The sequence below is a fragment of the Acanthochromis polyacanthus genome, chromosome 5 (assembly GCF_021347895.1).
Source record: "Acanthochromis polyacanthus isolate Apoly-LR-REF ecotype Palm Island chromosome 5, KAUST_Apoly_ChrSc, whole genome shotgun sequence".
Taxonomy (NCBI): domain Eukaryota; kingdom Metazoa; phylum Chordata; class Actinopteri; family Pomacentridae; genus Acanthochromis; species Acanthochromis polyacanthus.
This window is the reverse complement of record NC_067117.1, coordinates 44486084-44499884: the sequence shown is the minus strand read 5'-3', so window position 1 is coordinate 44499884 and position 13801 is coordinate 44486084. Positions and strand designations below refer to the sequence as shown.

At 43.3% G+C, this 13801-nt stretch overlaps 2 protein-coding genes across 2 annotated transcripts in view; one reads left to right on the top strand and one right to left on the bottom strand.

Moving 5' to 3' along the window:
* LOC110966781 (nischarin) overlaps window positions 1-10179 on the bottom strand; it is a 28185-nt gene extending 18006 nt beyond the window's left edge. Inside the window, 13 exon segments of the mRNA XM_051948321.1 lie at window positions 1751-1874; window positions 3410-3523; window positions 3602-3730; window positions 3940-4125; window positions 4351-4419; window positions 4906-5058; window positions 5301-5396; window positions 5695-5790; window positions 5928-6091; window positions 6514-6562; window positions 6941-7123; window positions 8218-8301; window positions 9948-10179. Coding sequence (XP_051804281.1) covers window positions 1751-1874; window positions 3410-3523; window positions 3602-3730; window positions 3940-4125; window positions 4351-4419; window positions 4906-5058; window positions 5301-5396; window positions 5695-5790; window positions 5928-6091; window positions 6514-6562; window positions 6941-7123; window positions 8218-8301; window positions 9948-10028 — 1528 coding nt within the window. The 5' untranslated portion in view covers window positions 10029-10179.
* A 1615-nt stretch (window positions 10180-11794) lies between these two features.
* Window positions 11795-13386, top strand: LOC110966778 (coiled-coil domain-containing glutamate-rich protein 1-like). Its single transcript, XM_022216244.2, is given in 2 exon segments — window positions 11795-12288; window positions 12291-13386. Coding segments are annotated over 2 exon segments (567 nt in total). The 5' UTR covers window positions 11795-12107; the 3' UTR covers window positions 12677-13386.
* Window positions 13387-13801: the final 415 nt, after the last annotated feature.

Genomic DNA, 13801 nt, shown 5'->3' with positions numbered 1-13801 from the left:
TCTATGTTCATAGACTCAAAAACCAAGCATACGAAGAAAAGAACACTGTCCCTACGGTGAAACATGGAGGAGGCTCAGTAATGTTTTGGGGCTGCTTTGCTGCATCTGGCACAGGGTGTCTTCAAAGTGTGCAAGGTACGATGAAATCTGAAGACTATCAAGGCATTCTGGAGAGAAATGTGCTGCCTAGTGTCAGAAAGCTTGGTCTCAGTCGCAGGTCATGGGTCTTCCAACAGGACAACGATCCAAAACACACAGCCAAAAACACCCAAGAATGGCTGAGAGAAAAGCGTTGGACTATTCTAAAGTGGCCTTCTATGAGCCCAGATCTGAATCCCATTGAACATATGTGGAAGGAGCTGAAACATGCCATTTGGAGAAGACACCCATCAAACCTGAGACAACTGGAGCTGTTTGCTCATGAGGAGTGGGCCAAAATACCTGTTGACAGCTGCAGAACGCTCATTGACAAATACAGAAATCGTTTAATTGCAGTGATTGCCTCAAAAGGTTGTGCAACAAAATATTAAGTTATGGGTACCATCATTTTTGTCCAGCCCTATTTCATTAGTTTGTTTTTTTAAATAATTATGTTAATCAACAATTCAAAAGTGATGGCTGATTTTGATTATTTAATTTTCAATAAATTTTTATTTATTGTTACTTTTGTGAGTTTCAAGTGATTTCAGTGAGAATTGTGGGTTTTTCCTTCTTTAACTGAGGGGTACCAACAATTTTGTCCACGTGTGTACATGCAGCAAAGCTGAACTAAACTACTGGAGGCAGCAGCCGGACTTCAGATGTTTCTGTTCCAACACACATGTAGATGTTCTGGTGTTTCTAGATCACGTATGTTCATACATCCTGTGTTCACTGGAATCCTCAGACTACTCCAGAGGAGGTTAGAGGAGGTTAATCAGTTTCCTACCTTTGTTCTGCAGCTGCTTCTACACGGAACAAACAGATTGAACCACAGTAAACACTCTTCTAAAACCTGATTTCTGCTGTTCTGACTGGAAAAGAGCTTCAGTCTAACTGCAGTCCAAAACCAGTCCAAACAAAGCTGAGAACCAGTCCAAACAAAGCTGAAAACCAGTCCAGAATCAGTCCAAACAAAGCTGAAAACCAGTCCAGAACCAGTCCAAACAAAGCTGAAAACCAGTCCAGAACCAGTCCAAACAAAGCTGAAAACCAGTCCAGAACCAGTCAGAAATCAGTTAAAAATTTGCCTAAAACATTTCTAAACTGAGTTTAAACCCAGTCCCAGAACCAGTCCAAAACCCAGTCTGACACTAGTCCACACCCAGTCTACAGAGAGTTTACACCCACTCCAATAACCAGCCCAAAACCAGTGTGCAACCAGTCTAAAACGCCTTTAAACCCATCCAGAATATAGTCTAAATACAGCCTAAAACCAGTTCAAAACCAACCTAAACACCCTTGGAACCAGTCCAAAATCCAGTCCAAAACCTGCAGAAAATGTGGCTCAAAACACCCTAAAACCAGTACCAGCCTAAAAACTAGTCCAGATACAGTGGAAACCAGTATAAATACAGTACAAACCAGTGTAAGACTAAGTTTGGGTTCTGAGTGGTTCTGGTTGTTTGCTGACGTCTGTTCTGTTGTAGATTCTGTGTTGGAAGCTCAAACATCTAAGACCAGGATGAGTTCATTTTACTGACTGTCCGGCTGCTGCCTCCAGAAGAACCCACCAGCAGAACCTCCTTCAGCCTGATACATACATGATTACCTTGGCTGGAAGCCTGCTGGGCCGGACAGGAGGAGGAGGAGGAGGCAGGAGGAGCAGAGGAGGACAGAGAGGAAGAGGAGGAGCAGAGGACAGGAGCAGCAGGAGGTCTGGTGTCCTCACTGATCTGACAAGAAGACAGAGAGGACATCAGAAATCACCAGAGATCATCTACAACACTATTAAAAGATCATACAAAATCATCAGAGATCATCAGAAATCATCTACAAGATTATTAAGAGATCACATTAAATCACCAGAAATCATCAGAGACCATCAGAAATGATCAAGAATCACCAAAAATGATGAGAAATCACCAGAAATCAGGAATCATCCACAACACTAACAGAACACTAGTACATTATGAACAGAACCTCAATGGAACACTACTAGAACCTTAATAGAACCTCAATAGAACACTACTAGAACACTAGTAGAACCTCAATAGAACACTACTAGAACACTAGTAGAACCTCAATAGAACACTACAGAACCTCAATAAAACACTACCAGAACCTCAATAGAACACTACTAGAACCTCAGTAGAACACGAGGAGAACGAACCTCAGTAGAACACTACTAGAACCTCAGTAGAACACTAGCAGAACCTCAGTAGAACACTAGGAGAACATCAGTAGAACACTACAGAACCTCAGTAGAACACTAGGAGAACATCAGTAGAACACTACAGAACCTGAGTAGAACCTCGGTAAAACACTAGGAGAACCTGAGAAGAACACTAGGAGAACCTTAGTAGAACCTCAGTAGAACACTAGTAGAACCTCAGTAGAACACTAGGAGAACATCAGTAGAACACTAGGAGAACATCAGTAGAACCTCAGTAGAACACTAGGAGAACCTCAGTAGAACACTACAGAACCTCAGTAGAACCTCAGTAGAACACTAGGAGAACATCAGTAGAACACTACAGAACCTGAGTAGAACCTCAGTAGAACACTAGGAGAACCTCAGTAGAACCTCAGTAGAACACTAGGAGAACATCAGTAGAACACTACAGAACCTGAGTAGAACCTCAGTAGAACACTAGTAGAACCTCAGTAGAACACTAGGAGAACATCAGTAGAACACTAGGAGAACATCAGTAGAACCTCAGTAGAACACTAGGAGAACATCAGTAGAACACTAGGAGAACCTCAGTAGAACACTAGAGAACATCAGTAGAACACTAGAGAACCTGAGTAGAACACTAGTAGAACCTCAGTAGAACACTAGGAGAACCTCAGTAGAACACTAGGAGAACCTCAGTAGAACCTCAGTAGAACACTAGGAGAACATCAGTAGAACACTACTAGAACCTCAGTAGAACCTCAGTGGAACACTAGGAGAACATCAGTAGAACATTACAGAACATCAGTAGAACACTACAGAACTTCAGTAGAACCTCAGTGGAACACTAGTAGAACCTCAGTAGAACACTACAGAACATCAGTAGAACACTACAGAACTTCAGTAGAACCTCAGTGGAACACTAGGAGAACATCAGTAGAACACTTGTAGAACCTCAGTAGAAACACTAGGAAAACATCAGTAGAACACTACAGAACCTCAGTAGAACACTAGGAGAACCTCAGTAGAACCTCAGTGGAACATTAGGAGAACATCAGTAGAACACTAGGAGAACCTCCCTGGTTCTGGGTCTACCTTCTTGTCTCCGCTGCTCATCCGGTCTTTGACCTCTTTGGCCTTCTGGATGGCTTTGAGAACCTCCACGGTGTCCAGCTCCTTCTCTGTGGTCACTCTGCTGTCCAGACACACCTGGAGATACAACCACAGTTAACGGAACAATCAGCAGCTAAGGAACCGTTGAAGGTTCTATGGAGGTTCTGGTGGTACCTCAGCTGCTCGGTCTCCAAACTGGGCCAGGACTTTGGTTCTGTAGTCGGGGATGATGCACATGGGGTTCCCGGCCAGGCTGAGCTTCTCCAGGCAGGGCAGAGAACCAATGTTCCTGATCTCCTCCAGCTGGACAGAAACAGAACATCTGGGTTATTTACACAACTTCTTCTACACGAGTTCTCTCCTCCTTCATGATGTTCTGGTTCCACAGAGCTGCAGAACTTTAAACCTGAACCACAGTGAAGCAAAATGAGACAGGAGCAGAAAAAAATGTAGTTCAGAGGGGAACCTTCGGAACCTCTTTAGAAACTCCAGGACCTCCTGGTCCTACCTACCTGGTCCAGCTGGTTGTGGCTGAGGTCCAGGTTGACCAGAGAGTAGAGCTTGGAGAGTCCACTGAGGTTCTGCAGCTGGTTTCCAGCCAGGTTCAGGGTCTTAATGTTCCCCAGACGGGTGTGAGCAGCTTCCAGAACCTGCAGGTTGTTGTAGGACAGATCCACGTGGACCAGGTTGTACAGGTGCTGGAACCACAAACAGGTAGGTCAGAACTTCACAGAACCAAACACCTGTTATAGAACCAAACACCTGCTGTAGAACCAAACCCCCGCTGTGGAACCAGTGTGGATGGGTCCGAGTTCATCCCACCAGGTCTCTAAATGATCCTCAGATTAATCCTGACTTTAACCGACACACAGAGACGATCCGTTGATCCTGTTGGACCAGAACCTCCTCACAGTTCCACTCACCTGCAGGTTCTCCACTGAGGACAGCTGATTGGAGCTCAGATCCAGGAACTCTACCTTTGGAATCAACCTCTGCAGAACAGAAGAGAAAGAACTCAGTCAGCACACCTGAGAACACCTGAACGCATCCTGACTCTACCTGTAGGGCTCTAATTGCCTGTAGGGTTCTAACTGACCCTACCTGTTGGGTTCTAACTGACCCTACCTGTTGGGTTCTAACTGGCCCTACCTGTAGGGTTCTAACTGGCCCTATCTGTTGGGTTCTAACTGATCCTACCTGTTGGGTTCTAACTGGCCCTACCTGTTGGGTTCTAACGGACCCTACCTGTAGGGTTCTAACTGGCCCTACCTGTAGGGTTCTAACTGACTCTACCTGTAGGGTTCTAACTGACCCTACCTGTAGGGTTCTAACTGACCCTACCTGTAGGGTTCTAACTGACTCTACCTGTAGGGTTCTAACTGACCCTACCTGTAGGGTTCTAACTGACCCTACCTGTAGGGTTTTCTGGGTTTCTGACAACATACTTGAGAAGTTTTGTGTGTTCGTGTGCGTCTCACCACAGAGTTGTCTATGCAGCTGATGTCATTGTGACTCAGGTCCAGGGTGGTCAGCTGACACCACACCGGCACCAATGCCGTGACAGGACACACAGACTCCACCCCCTCAGGTTCCCACTGGGGGAACTCCGCCGCCTCTGGGACCAGAACTGACTGGATCAACACAACACAACAGAAACATTAACACACATTAACACGTTAACACAAACCATACTCTACACAAACACAAATCACTACACAAATATGATGTAGCTGTTCACACACAGATCTCTACACACACACACACCACATGTTGTGTTTGTGTTGTGTACATCATAGATTCACTACACAGAGACACACTGATGGTGCTGTGTTTCTACAGTGTTGTATTGTTGTTGTGTTGTATTGTTGCGTACCATCATGGATTGTGTACTCTGGTGGACGTTCATCGTCTCCAAACTCGTCCTGAGAGTCGACAAACCTTCAATCTGCTCCGAGCTGCAGTCACTGATCTACATAAACACACACACAGACATGTTAATGTCTAACTAAGCAGGACTTTGGTGTCTCTGATCAACAGATGGTCTCACTCAGCCTCTCAGGTTCTAACTATTACTTTCCTTCCTGTTTGGAGAAAACACAGGAATCTGAAAACACTGCAACCCAGGAGCTTCGCTCTCAGAGGTTCTCCTGCAGAGCCTCTGGTTCTAAAGCTGCTAGTCTGACATTTCAGAAGCAGAAAGGTCGACTTCAGACATTAGAGCAGCAGATTGTGGTTGCCATGGAGACAGTAAAGTGGGTCAGCGGTACCTGGATCTGCAGCAGGGACTTGAAGACGGACAAGTCAAAGGGGAGGCTGCTCTCCTGGATGTCACTGCTCCCCACCGGACCTCTGGAGCCGCAGATCTGAGCAGAGAGACAGACGATGAGGACGAGGGAGGACGGGGGAGGACGGGAGAAGACCAGGGAGGACGGGGGAGGACGGGGGGAGACCGGGGAGGACGGGGGGAGGACGAGGACAAGGGGAGGATGGTCCGACTCACCTTGAGGTAGCGCAGTCTGCAAGTGAAGTCCAGGATGTGTCCCAGGTCGGTCCGGGCGTCTCCGTTGCAGCAGGTGGGTTTGGCCAGACGGAGCTGCTGGGAGACGGAGTAGAGCTGCAGAGGACGGAGACAGAAGACCTCCCCGGCCTGCAGCAGCTGCTCACCTGCACGCAACAAACATGTAAACAAATATGTAAACAAACATGGTGTGACAATGTAACGTCTTCATTCAATGGTTTTAGTAACATTCAGTAACGCTAGCTCCTCAGCATCAGTTACCATGGAGATCTAGCTTCACAGCATCAGTTACCATGGAGATCTAGCTCCTCAGCATCAGTTACCATGGAGATCTAGCTCCTCAGTATCAGTTACCATGGAGATCTAGCTCCTCAGTATCAGTTACCATGGAGATCTAGCTCCTCAGTATCAGTTACCATGGAGATCTAGCTCCTCAGTATCAGTTACCATGGAGATCTAGCTCCTCGGCATCAGTTAGCACAGAGATCTAGCCCCTTAGCAACAGTTACCACAGATGAACTTTAATCAGTTCAGTCTGAATGAATCAGAGGACATAAGCAGAACTCACCTTTATGGAACAACTCTTCAGCCAGAGCTGCTGTGATCCCGTTGATCTCCTGAAAAACACATTAAAAACTATTTACTAGGGTGCAAAGTTCTGCACACTGTATATGTTTTACCTACATTTATGTTAGATTTTGTCCATTGCTCATCTTTTAACCAACATATTTTGTAAACATTTTTTTTGTACAACATTTAGTTTTTAAGCTACATATTTGTTGTAAATTTTGGTTGGTTTTAGTATTTCTTTCTCAATGTTTCACATCCAGTGTTAGATGTGGAGTTTCTATTTATTAATCGGGACTTTTCCAAACTGATCATCATGTGATTTTCCAGGACTTCCAGGACTTTAAGCGCCAGAATCAGCATCTTCTGTGCTTCTTGCCCTCTGCTGTAAAACCTCCTGAAGCCGGTTGCTGAAGGACTTCACTCACATAGAGGTGGAAGTGCAGGAAGCAGGCGAGCGCTGTGGGCGTGGCCTGAGGGAACTGTAGCAGCAGCGTCTGCAGGTAAAGCTCCAGCTCCTTCTGCCGGCGCTCCACCAGACTCTTGGAGTTCTTCCCCAGAATCTTCTTGGGGGGTAAAAGCCGGCGGTCGACCTTCTTCTCCGCCGCCAGCTGCAGGAAACAAACCAGAATGTGTTTAACCGATGGCCAGATAAAAACAGCAGACATGGAGGAGAAAACCGAGGCTCTGTTCGATGTGAAGGGAAACTACTGCAGATGATTGATGGATTATCTGAGAAGATGAAGCACAGATTCTTTACAATGAAAGTTGTTATTTTCACGTTTACATTACAGACAAACAACTGCATGTCAAGGCTGAATTTTAGAGATTTTTAGAGATACAAGTGTGTCTGTTTTAACCTACATGTTTTATACACTGTGTACTTGGCAACCTACATTTTTAAATATATGTTTTGCACTGTATACATGCTTTTTTAATATATTTTTTCACGCTGTATTTTTTAACCTGCATTTTAAAAAAATGCACTTTATTTTAACATATTTTTAAAAATATTTTTGCACTCTGTGTGTATATATACGTTTTTCCCCAGATATTTTTGCACACTGTATATACTGTTTTAAAAATTCACACTGTACATTTTTTACACATTTTTAAGAATAACTTTTGCACACTGTGTATTTTGTAACATTTTTACAAATATTTTTATGCACTGTATATTTTTATGTATTATTTTTTAAAAATTAGTGCACATTGTATATTTTCATCAGTTTGAAAAATATTTTTGTGCATTATATATTTTTAAAAATATTTTTGCACACTGTACATTTTCTAAATATTTTTTGCAGTGTACATTTTTTAGCAATTTAAAACTATTTTTATATACTGCATACTTTTTAAGGCATTTTTAAAAATATCTTTTCCCACAGTATATTTATTTTTTACCTACAGGTTTTCTGTTTCCTTTTTTGCAGATGAATATAGTTTGGAACAGAATATAATTCACTAGTGGTGAAATGCATGATGGTTATTATAAGTTGGTGGTTTAAACATTATCTCTGACAGAAAGAGGAATCTGAATTATTCATCAGTCTTCAGGACATTTTATCCGTTTCCTCTGCAGGATGTTTTCCTTCTGACACTCTGAATCAACTCGTTTCAGGATATTTCACAGGCGAATAAATGAATTTAGACATGAAGAGATGAAGGAAACGGTCAGAAAGCTTCCAGTTGTCTGATCTTCTACCTTCTCATGGAGGTCGTGGAAGTCGCTGTAGCGATGTTTGACTGTCCATCGGTGCTTTCCGTCCGTGACGTCGATGATGTAAACCTGAAACAACACAGAAGGACTTTGACACGATGTAAAGGAATGAAAAGAAATCAGCTGTATGAAAACAGTTGAGGGAGGTAGAAGCAGAGCGGTCGAACCCACAACCCCAATACAACGTTACAGCGACGCGGTACACTGATTAAGATCATTCTGTTTTCTTTCTATATTAGATTAATGTAGTAAATAAAGATTTTCTACGATTTTAATGATACTTTGAACAAATTTTTGCAGTTTTAGATCATTTCTGGAACGTTTTCTGTAATTCTGGATCAACAAGAGTTGTCAGAAATGACAAAAAACTTCCCAAAATGGTTCAAAAATTGTTCAAAATTATTTCAAAATGTAAGAAATGACAGTCAGAATTTCTCTCAAAAGACCAGAGGTGATCCAATATGACTGAACATTTGCAGAATGACACTAAATGTATCCAAGATGCTTAAAATGATCCAAAATGACTCTAAATTTGTCTAAAATGAGTAGAAAATTACACAAAACTGCAGAAAATGTGTCCATACCTGGCTCTGATTCCATTCTGTAGAAAACAAAAAGAATCTCAGAGCTCCTCAGTGAAGTCATGAGTGATCTAACATGACGACAGAAACTCATAAAACAGGAAATAGTTCAGCAGCTGAAACGTTGATCCCACTTTCTGTCATCTTCAGAAGATCATTTCTACTTTGTTTTAATGATTTGTCTTTCTAGCTCATCTCTGAGTGCTTCTTTGTGTTGTTCTGGTTCCACAGAGACTTTAAAATGAACCACAGAGAAGAAAAAACACTCAGAACCTGCTGCTGCTTCAGACTCCACTGTCATTCTGGATCACTTTTTATCATCTAAGAGAAATTCTGACTGATTCCAGATCAGACTATTTTCACGTCATTCTGAACAAATGACATCTAATTTTAGATCATTTTCAAGTCATTTCGGACAAATTTTGAATGTTTTTAAAGCATCTTGAACAAATTTTGTGCCGTTTTGCACATTTTCAGTCATGCTTAATGATTTTCACTTCACTTCTGACAAGTTTAGGCCATTTTAGACGATTTTTGAGTCATTTTGGAGGATTTTGAAAAGATCTTCAACAAATTTAGAGTCAGTCTGCAGATTTTAAATCATTCTGGATCATTTTTAATCATTTCAGAAAAAGTCTGACTTATTTGGATCATTCTCCAGTTATTTTAGACGGTTTTATGTCATTTTTGAAAATCTTGAAAGCGTCTTGGACAAATTTTGTGTCATTTTTAATAATTTTCAGTTCACTTCTGAAAAGATTTAAGCAATTTTAGACGATTTTTGAATCATTTTGAGAAGATTTTTGTCATTTCTGGTTCCACAGATCTGCAGGACTCTACATTAAAATGTCGGAAAGAAGGAAGAAGCTGTCGGCTCTGAAAACTGCAGCGAAAACACTTTAAACGAACTGCTCAGTTAACAGTTAGCCTGTTAGCAGTTAGCCTGTTAGCTCCAGCCAGAGGAGAATAAAGCCCCGCTGACCGCAGTAAGGTTAACATAAAGTCCACACAACGAACAGCAAATACATTCACTGGGGAATAAATTCGTCAACATTACGGTGCTGTCACAGCCTCAGACCGGAGGCTAAGTTAGCGGTTAAGCTAAACGCTAGGTTACCAGCTAAGCTAACTCACCGTGTAGTTTTCCACTAGCTCCGAGCCCACGACACACACTTTCCTCTCTGACAGCTCCTCTGAAAACGGCGCAGAATCCATCCTGACACCGAAGCGTATCTTTCAGAGAGTAAAAACCTGCAAATTAAGCGTGTTTTACCGGGTATTTTACCGGATGTTTTACCGGACATTCGGCGTCTGCTCTCCCGCCACCATGTTTGTTGTGATGTGAAGCAGCTGACTGCTCAAAAAACTTTATTTAAACCGCTTCGCTGACTGTTTTCTAAACTTTATTGAAACGCGACCCGCGATCAGTGTATGAAATGTTTCTTATTCCATATTAAATAAATAAAAACCCCAAATACTTGTGTAGTAACAATCAAATCAGAACAAGTCATTAGAAATACTAATAATGTTACTACTACTATACTACTGCTACGATTACTAATACCACAACTACTGATATTATTAGTACTACTACTCATACTACTATTGATAGTACTGCTGCTGCTACTGCTACAAATAGTAATAATAATACTGATACTACCGCTTTGCTACTACTACTAACACTACTACTATTGACACTACTGCTATTACAACTAATAATGATAATGATGATGACTGAGATTCTCCAGTCAAAGATGTCCGTGTGACACACAGACATCTTTGACTTTTGAAGGAGTTTTTTCATCACTTTTTGCAAGTTTTCTGTCTATGTTTCTGATTTTATGTCTATTTTTGAGGGGTTTTTTTTGTCATTTTATGGCTGTTTGTGTTTTATTCTGCTGTTTTGTGTTTTAGTCGTTTTTCTGGTCACTTTTTGTCAGTTTTGTGTGTACTTTTTAGTTCTATCTGTTTTTAATAATTTTTCATCACTTTTTGACAGTTTTGTTGCAATTTTTTTGGTTTTTGGACCGTTTTTGGTTGTTCTTTTGTTACTGTTTGGCTGCTTTGTTTATTTTTGTCTATTTCTGTCTGTTTCCAGCAGTTTCATACTAGAACTTCGTCTTGCTGCTGTGATAAACATACTGTCTGACCACCTGGTGGCGCTATAGCCTCAGTTCTGACTGTTGGAACACAAACAGCAGATGGAGATTCCAGCCTGAAGGGGGCAGCAGGAGGGAAAAAAAAGGAAAAACAACAAGAAGCAGGAGAGAAAAACATGTCCGAGCAGAAACCAGGGACAGGAGTAGTGGATATACCTGAACACACACACACACACACACACACACACACACACACACACACACACACACACACACACACACACACTGTGTATTCCTATCTTTGTGGGGACTTACCATTGACTCCCATTCATATCTAACCCCTAACCCTAACCTTAACCCAGACCAAAACAATGGCTAACCCTAAAGAAACATTTTTGCACTTTTACTTTTTTCAGTAACAACAACATGGCCAAGAAAACACTGTTTAAACTTGTGGGGACCAAAATGAGGTTAGGGATTAGATATGAATGGGAGTCAATGGTATGTCCCCACAAAGATAGGAATACACAGTGTGTGTGTGTGTGTGTGTGTGTGTGTGTGTGTGTGTGTGTGTGTGTGTGTGTGTGTGTGTCAGAGGGGCAGGGCTCCAGCAGCTGTGGTTCAGATTTCAGCTACTAAAACCGAGGCGGAGTGAACCATCAGTCTATAGGGAGGATCTTTGTGTTAAACAGACAGACAGACAGACAGACAGACAGACAGGCAGACAGACAGACAGACAGACAGACAGACAGACAGACTGACTAACAGATCAAACAGTCGTATTAATACAGTGAGTAAAGTAGGTCATGTGTGGTAAAGCTCGGTGGTTCAGTCCCCCCTCCAGTCTGTGTGAATGGACTCGTCCAGCTCCTTATAAGGTAGCAGCAGGGGGCGGGGCGGCTCAGATGGATCAGCTGATGCAGCTCTGAGGTTGTGGTAGACTGGATCTTAACTCCCGGACCTCAGCAGCCCCTCAGTTCTCCCTGCAGGCTGCACCCGGACTGAGCCGGACCGGACCGGAGGAGAGACCGAAGCCCAGAGCCAAGCTGGGGGAGGACCAGCAGGCGATGCAGCAGCCGGAGCTGAAGAAGAGCAGCGGACGGACTGTGAAAAGGTAGAAGAACCGGAGGAGGTCTGGACCCGGAGTGGCTCTCTGCCGCCCGGACCATGTGAGACCCAGACCACGTCCTGAGAGATGCCGGGCCGGAGGTTCTGGCTGCAGGAGCTGAAGGAGCGGAGGAAGCCCGGACTGTCCCGGAGCGGCGGGGGGCGGCGGGCCACGGGGAGAGGCGGGTCCCGGGGCCATTGTGCACCGAACGGACCGGTGCTGAGACCCGTCAACGTGAAGGGGAACCGGGCCCGGGGCATGCGGGCCCCAAGAACACCAACCAGTTCCTGATGCACGAGAAGTACCAGATGATGCACCTCCGGTCCGACTCGGTAGGGGGCGACAGCTGCAGCTCCGACAGCGACCCAGACCTCACCGACATGGACTCATACCTGGGGGTCCTGGAGAATGCCAGAGGAGCTCTGCTGGACAGTCCGAACCCGCACGGGTCCAGCACCCCAGGACCCTTCCTGGTTCTGCAGGAGGGTCTGGTTCTGGACCAGGAGGGTCTGGTTCTGGACCAGGAGGAGCTGGTTCTGGACCAGGTTCTGCAGGAGGATAGCCTGCAGTACTTCCCCTCTGAGGACGACCTGCTGCAGAGCCAGAACTTCATGCAGAAGGACTTTGTGGACTTCTGTGACGTTCTGACGCCCTGAAGGAGACTTTAGGAGACATTTTGTTCTCAGCAGGTCTGTGGACCAGAACCAGGTCCAGGAGCCTTCAAAGACCACATTCCCAGAAGGAGGTTCTTTAGCAGAATCAAACTTTTTCAAGCTTTGTGTTTTTTGTGTGACATTTCTGCATTTTTTATGAGATTGTAAAGAACAATGCTTTAAGGTTTAACTCACAGGATGTACTGGGCTGTGTGTGTGTGTGTGTGTGGTGTGCCCATGTTTTTGCTATATTGTGGGGACCAAATGTCCCACAACTGTAGGAAAACCGAAAACTATGTCACTTGTGGGACCTCATTTCGGTCCCCACAAGTTTAAACAGTGTTTTCTTGGCCATGTTGTTGTTACTGAAAAAAGTAAAAGTGCAAAAATGTTTCTTTAGGGTTAGCCATTGTTTTGGTCTGGGTTAAGGTTAGGTTTAGGGTTAGGGTTGGGTTAGGGTTAGGGTTAGGGGTTAGATATGAATGGGAGTCAATGGTAAGTCCCACTAGGATAGGAGCCCAACTTGTGTGTGTGTGTGTGTTGGGAAACAAAACGACAATAAAAGTCAGACAAAAACAACAAAAACAAGATAAAATATGACAAAAATGAGACAAACGACACGAAACAAAACAAAAAAGAGACAGAAATTTGACAAAAAGTTGCAAAATGACAAAAACAAGAGAGAAAACTACACAAATGAGTCCTAAAGCAAGAAACAAAACCACAAACAAGTAGAGTAACATCACAAGCAGGACAAAAAAACAACAACAAAGTGACACAAATGACAAACAACATGACTGAAGCACAACACAAAAGACAAAAATAAGACAAAAAGCACAAGCGGGACAAAAAGGACACACAAAACAATAAAAAAGAGAAAACGACCAAAAAACAAGAGAGGAAAGACAAAATTCAGACAAAAAAACCCACAAAAACAAGACAAAGCGTTTCAAAAATGAGACAAAATGACAAAACTGAGACAAACGACATGAAACAAGCAAAACATTAGACAAAAAAGTTACAAATGACAAAAATGACACAAAAACTACACAAGACCATGCTGTGTGTGTGTTGTGTGTGTGTGTGTGTGTGTGTGTGTGGTGTGTGTGTGTTGTGTGGTGTGTGTGT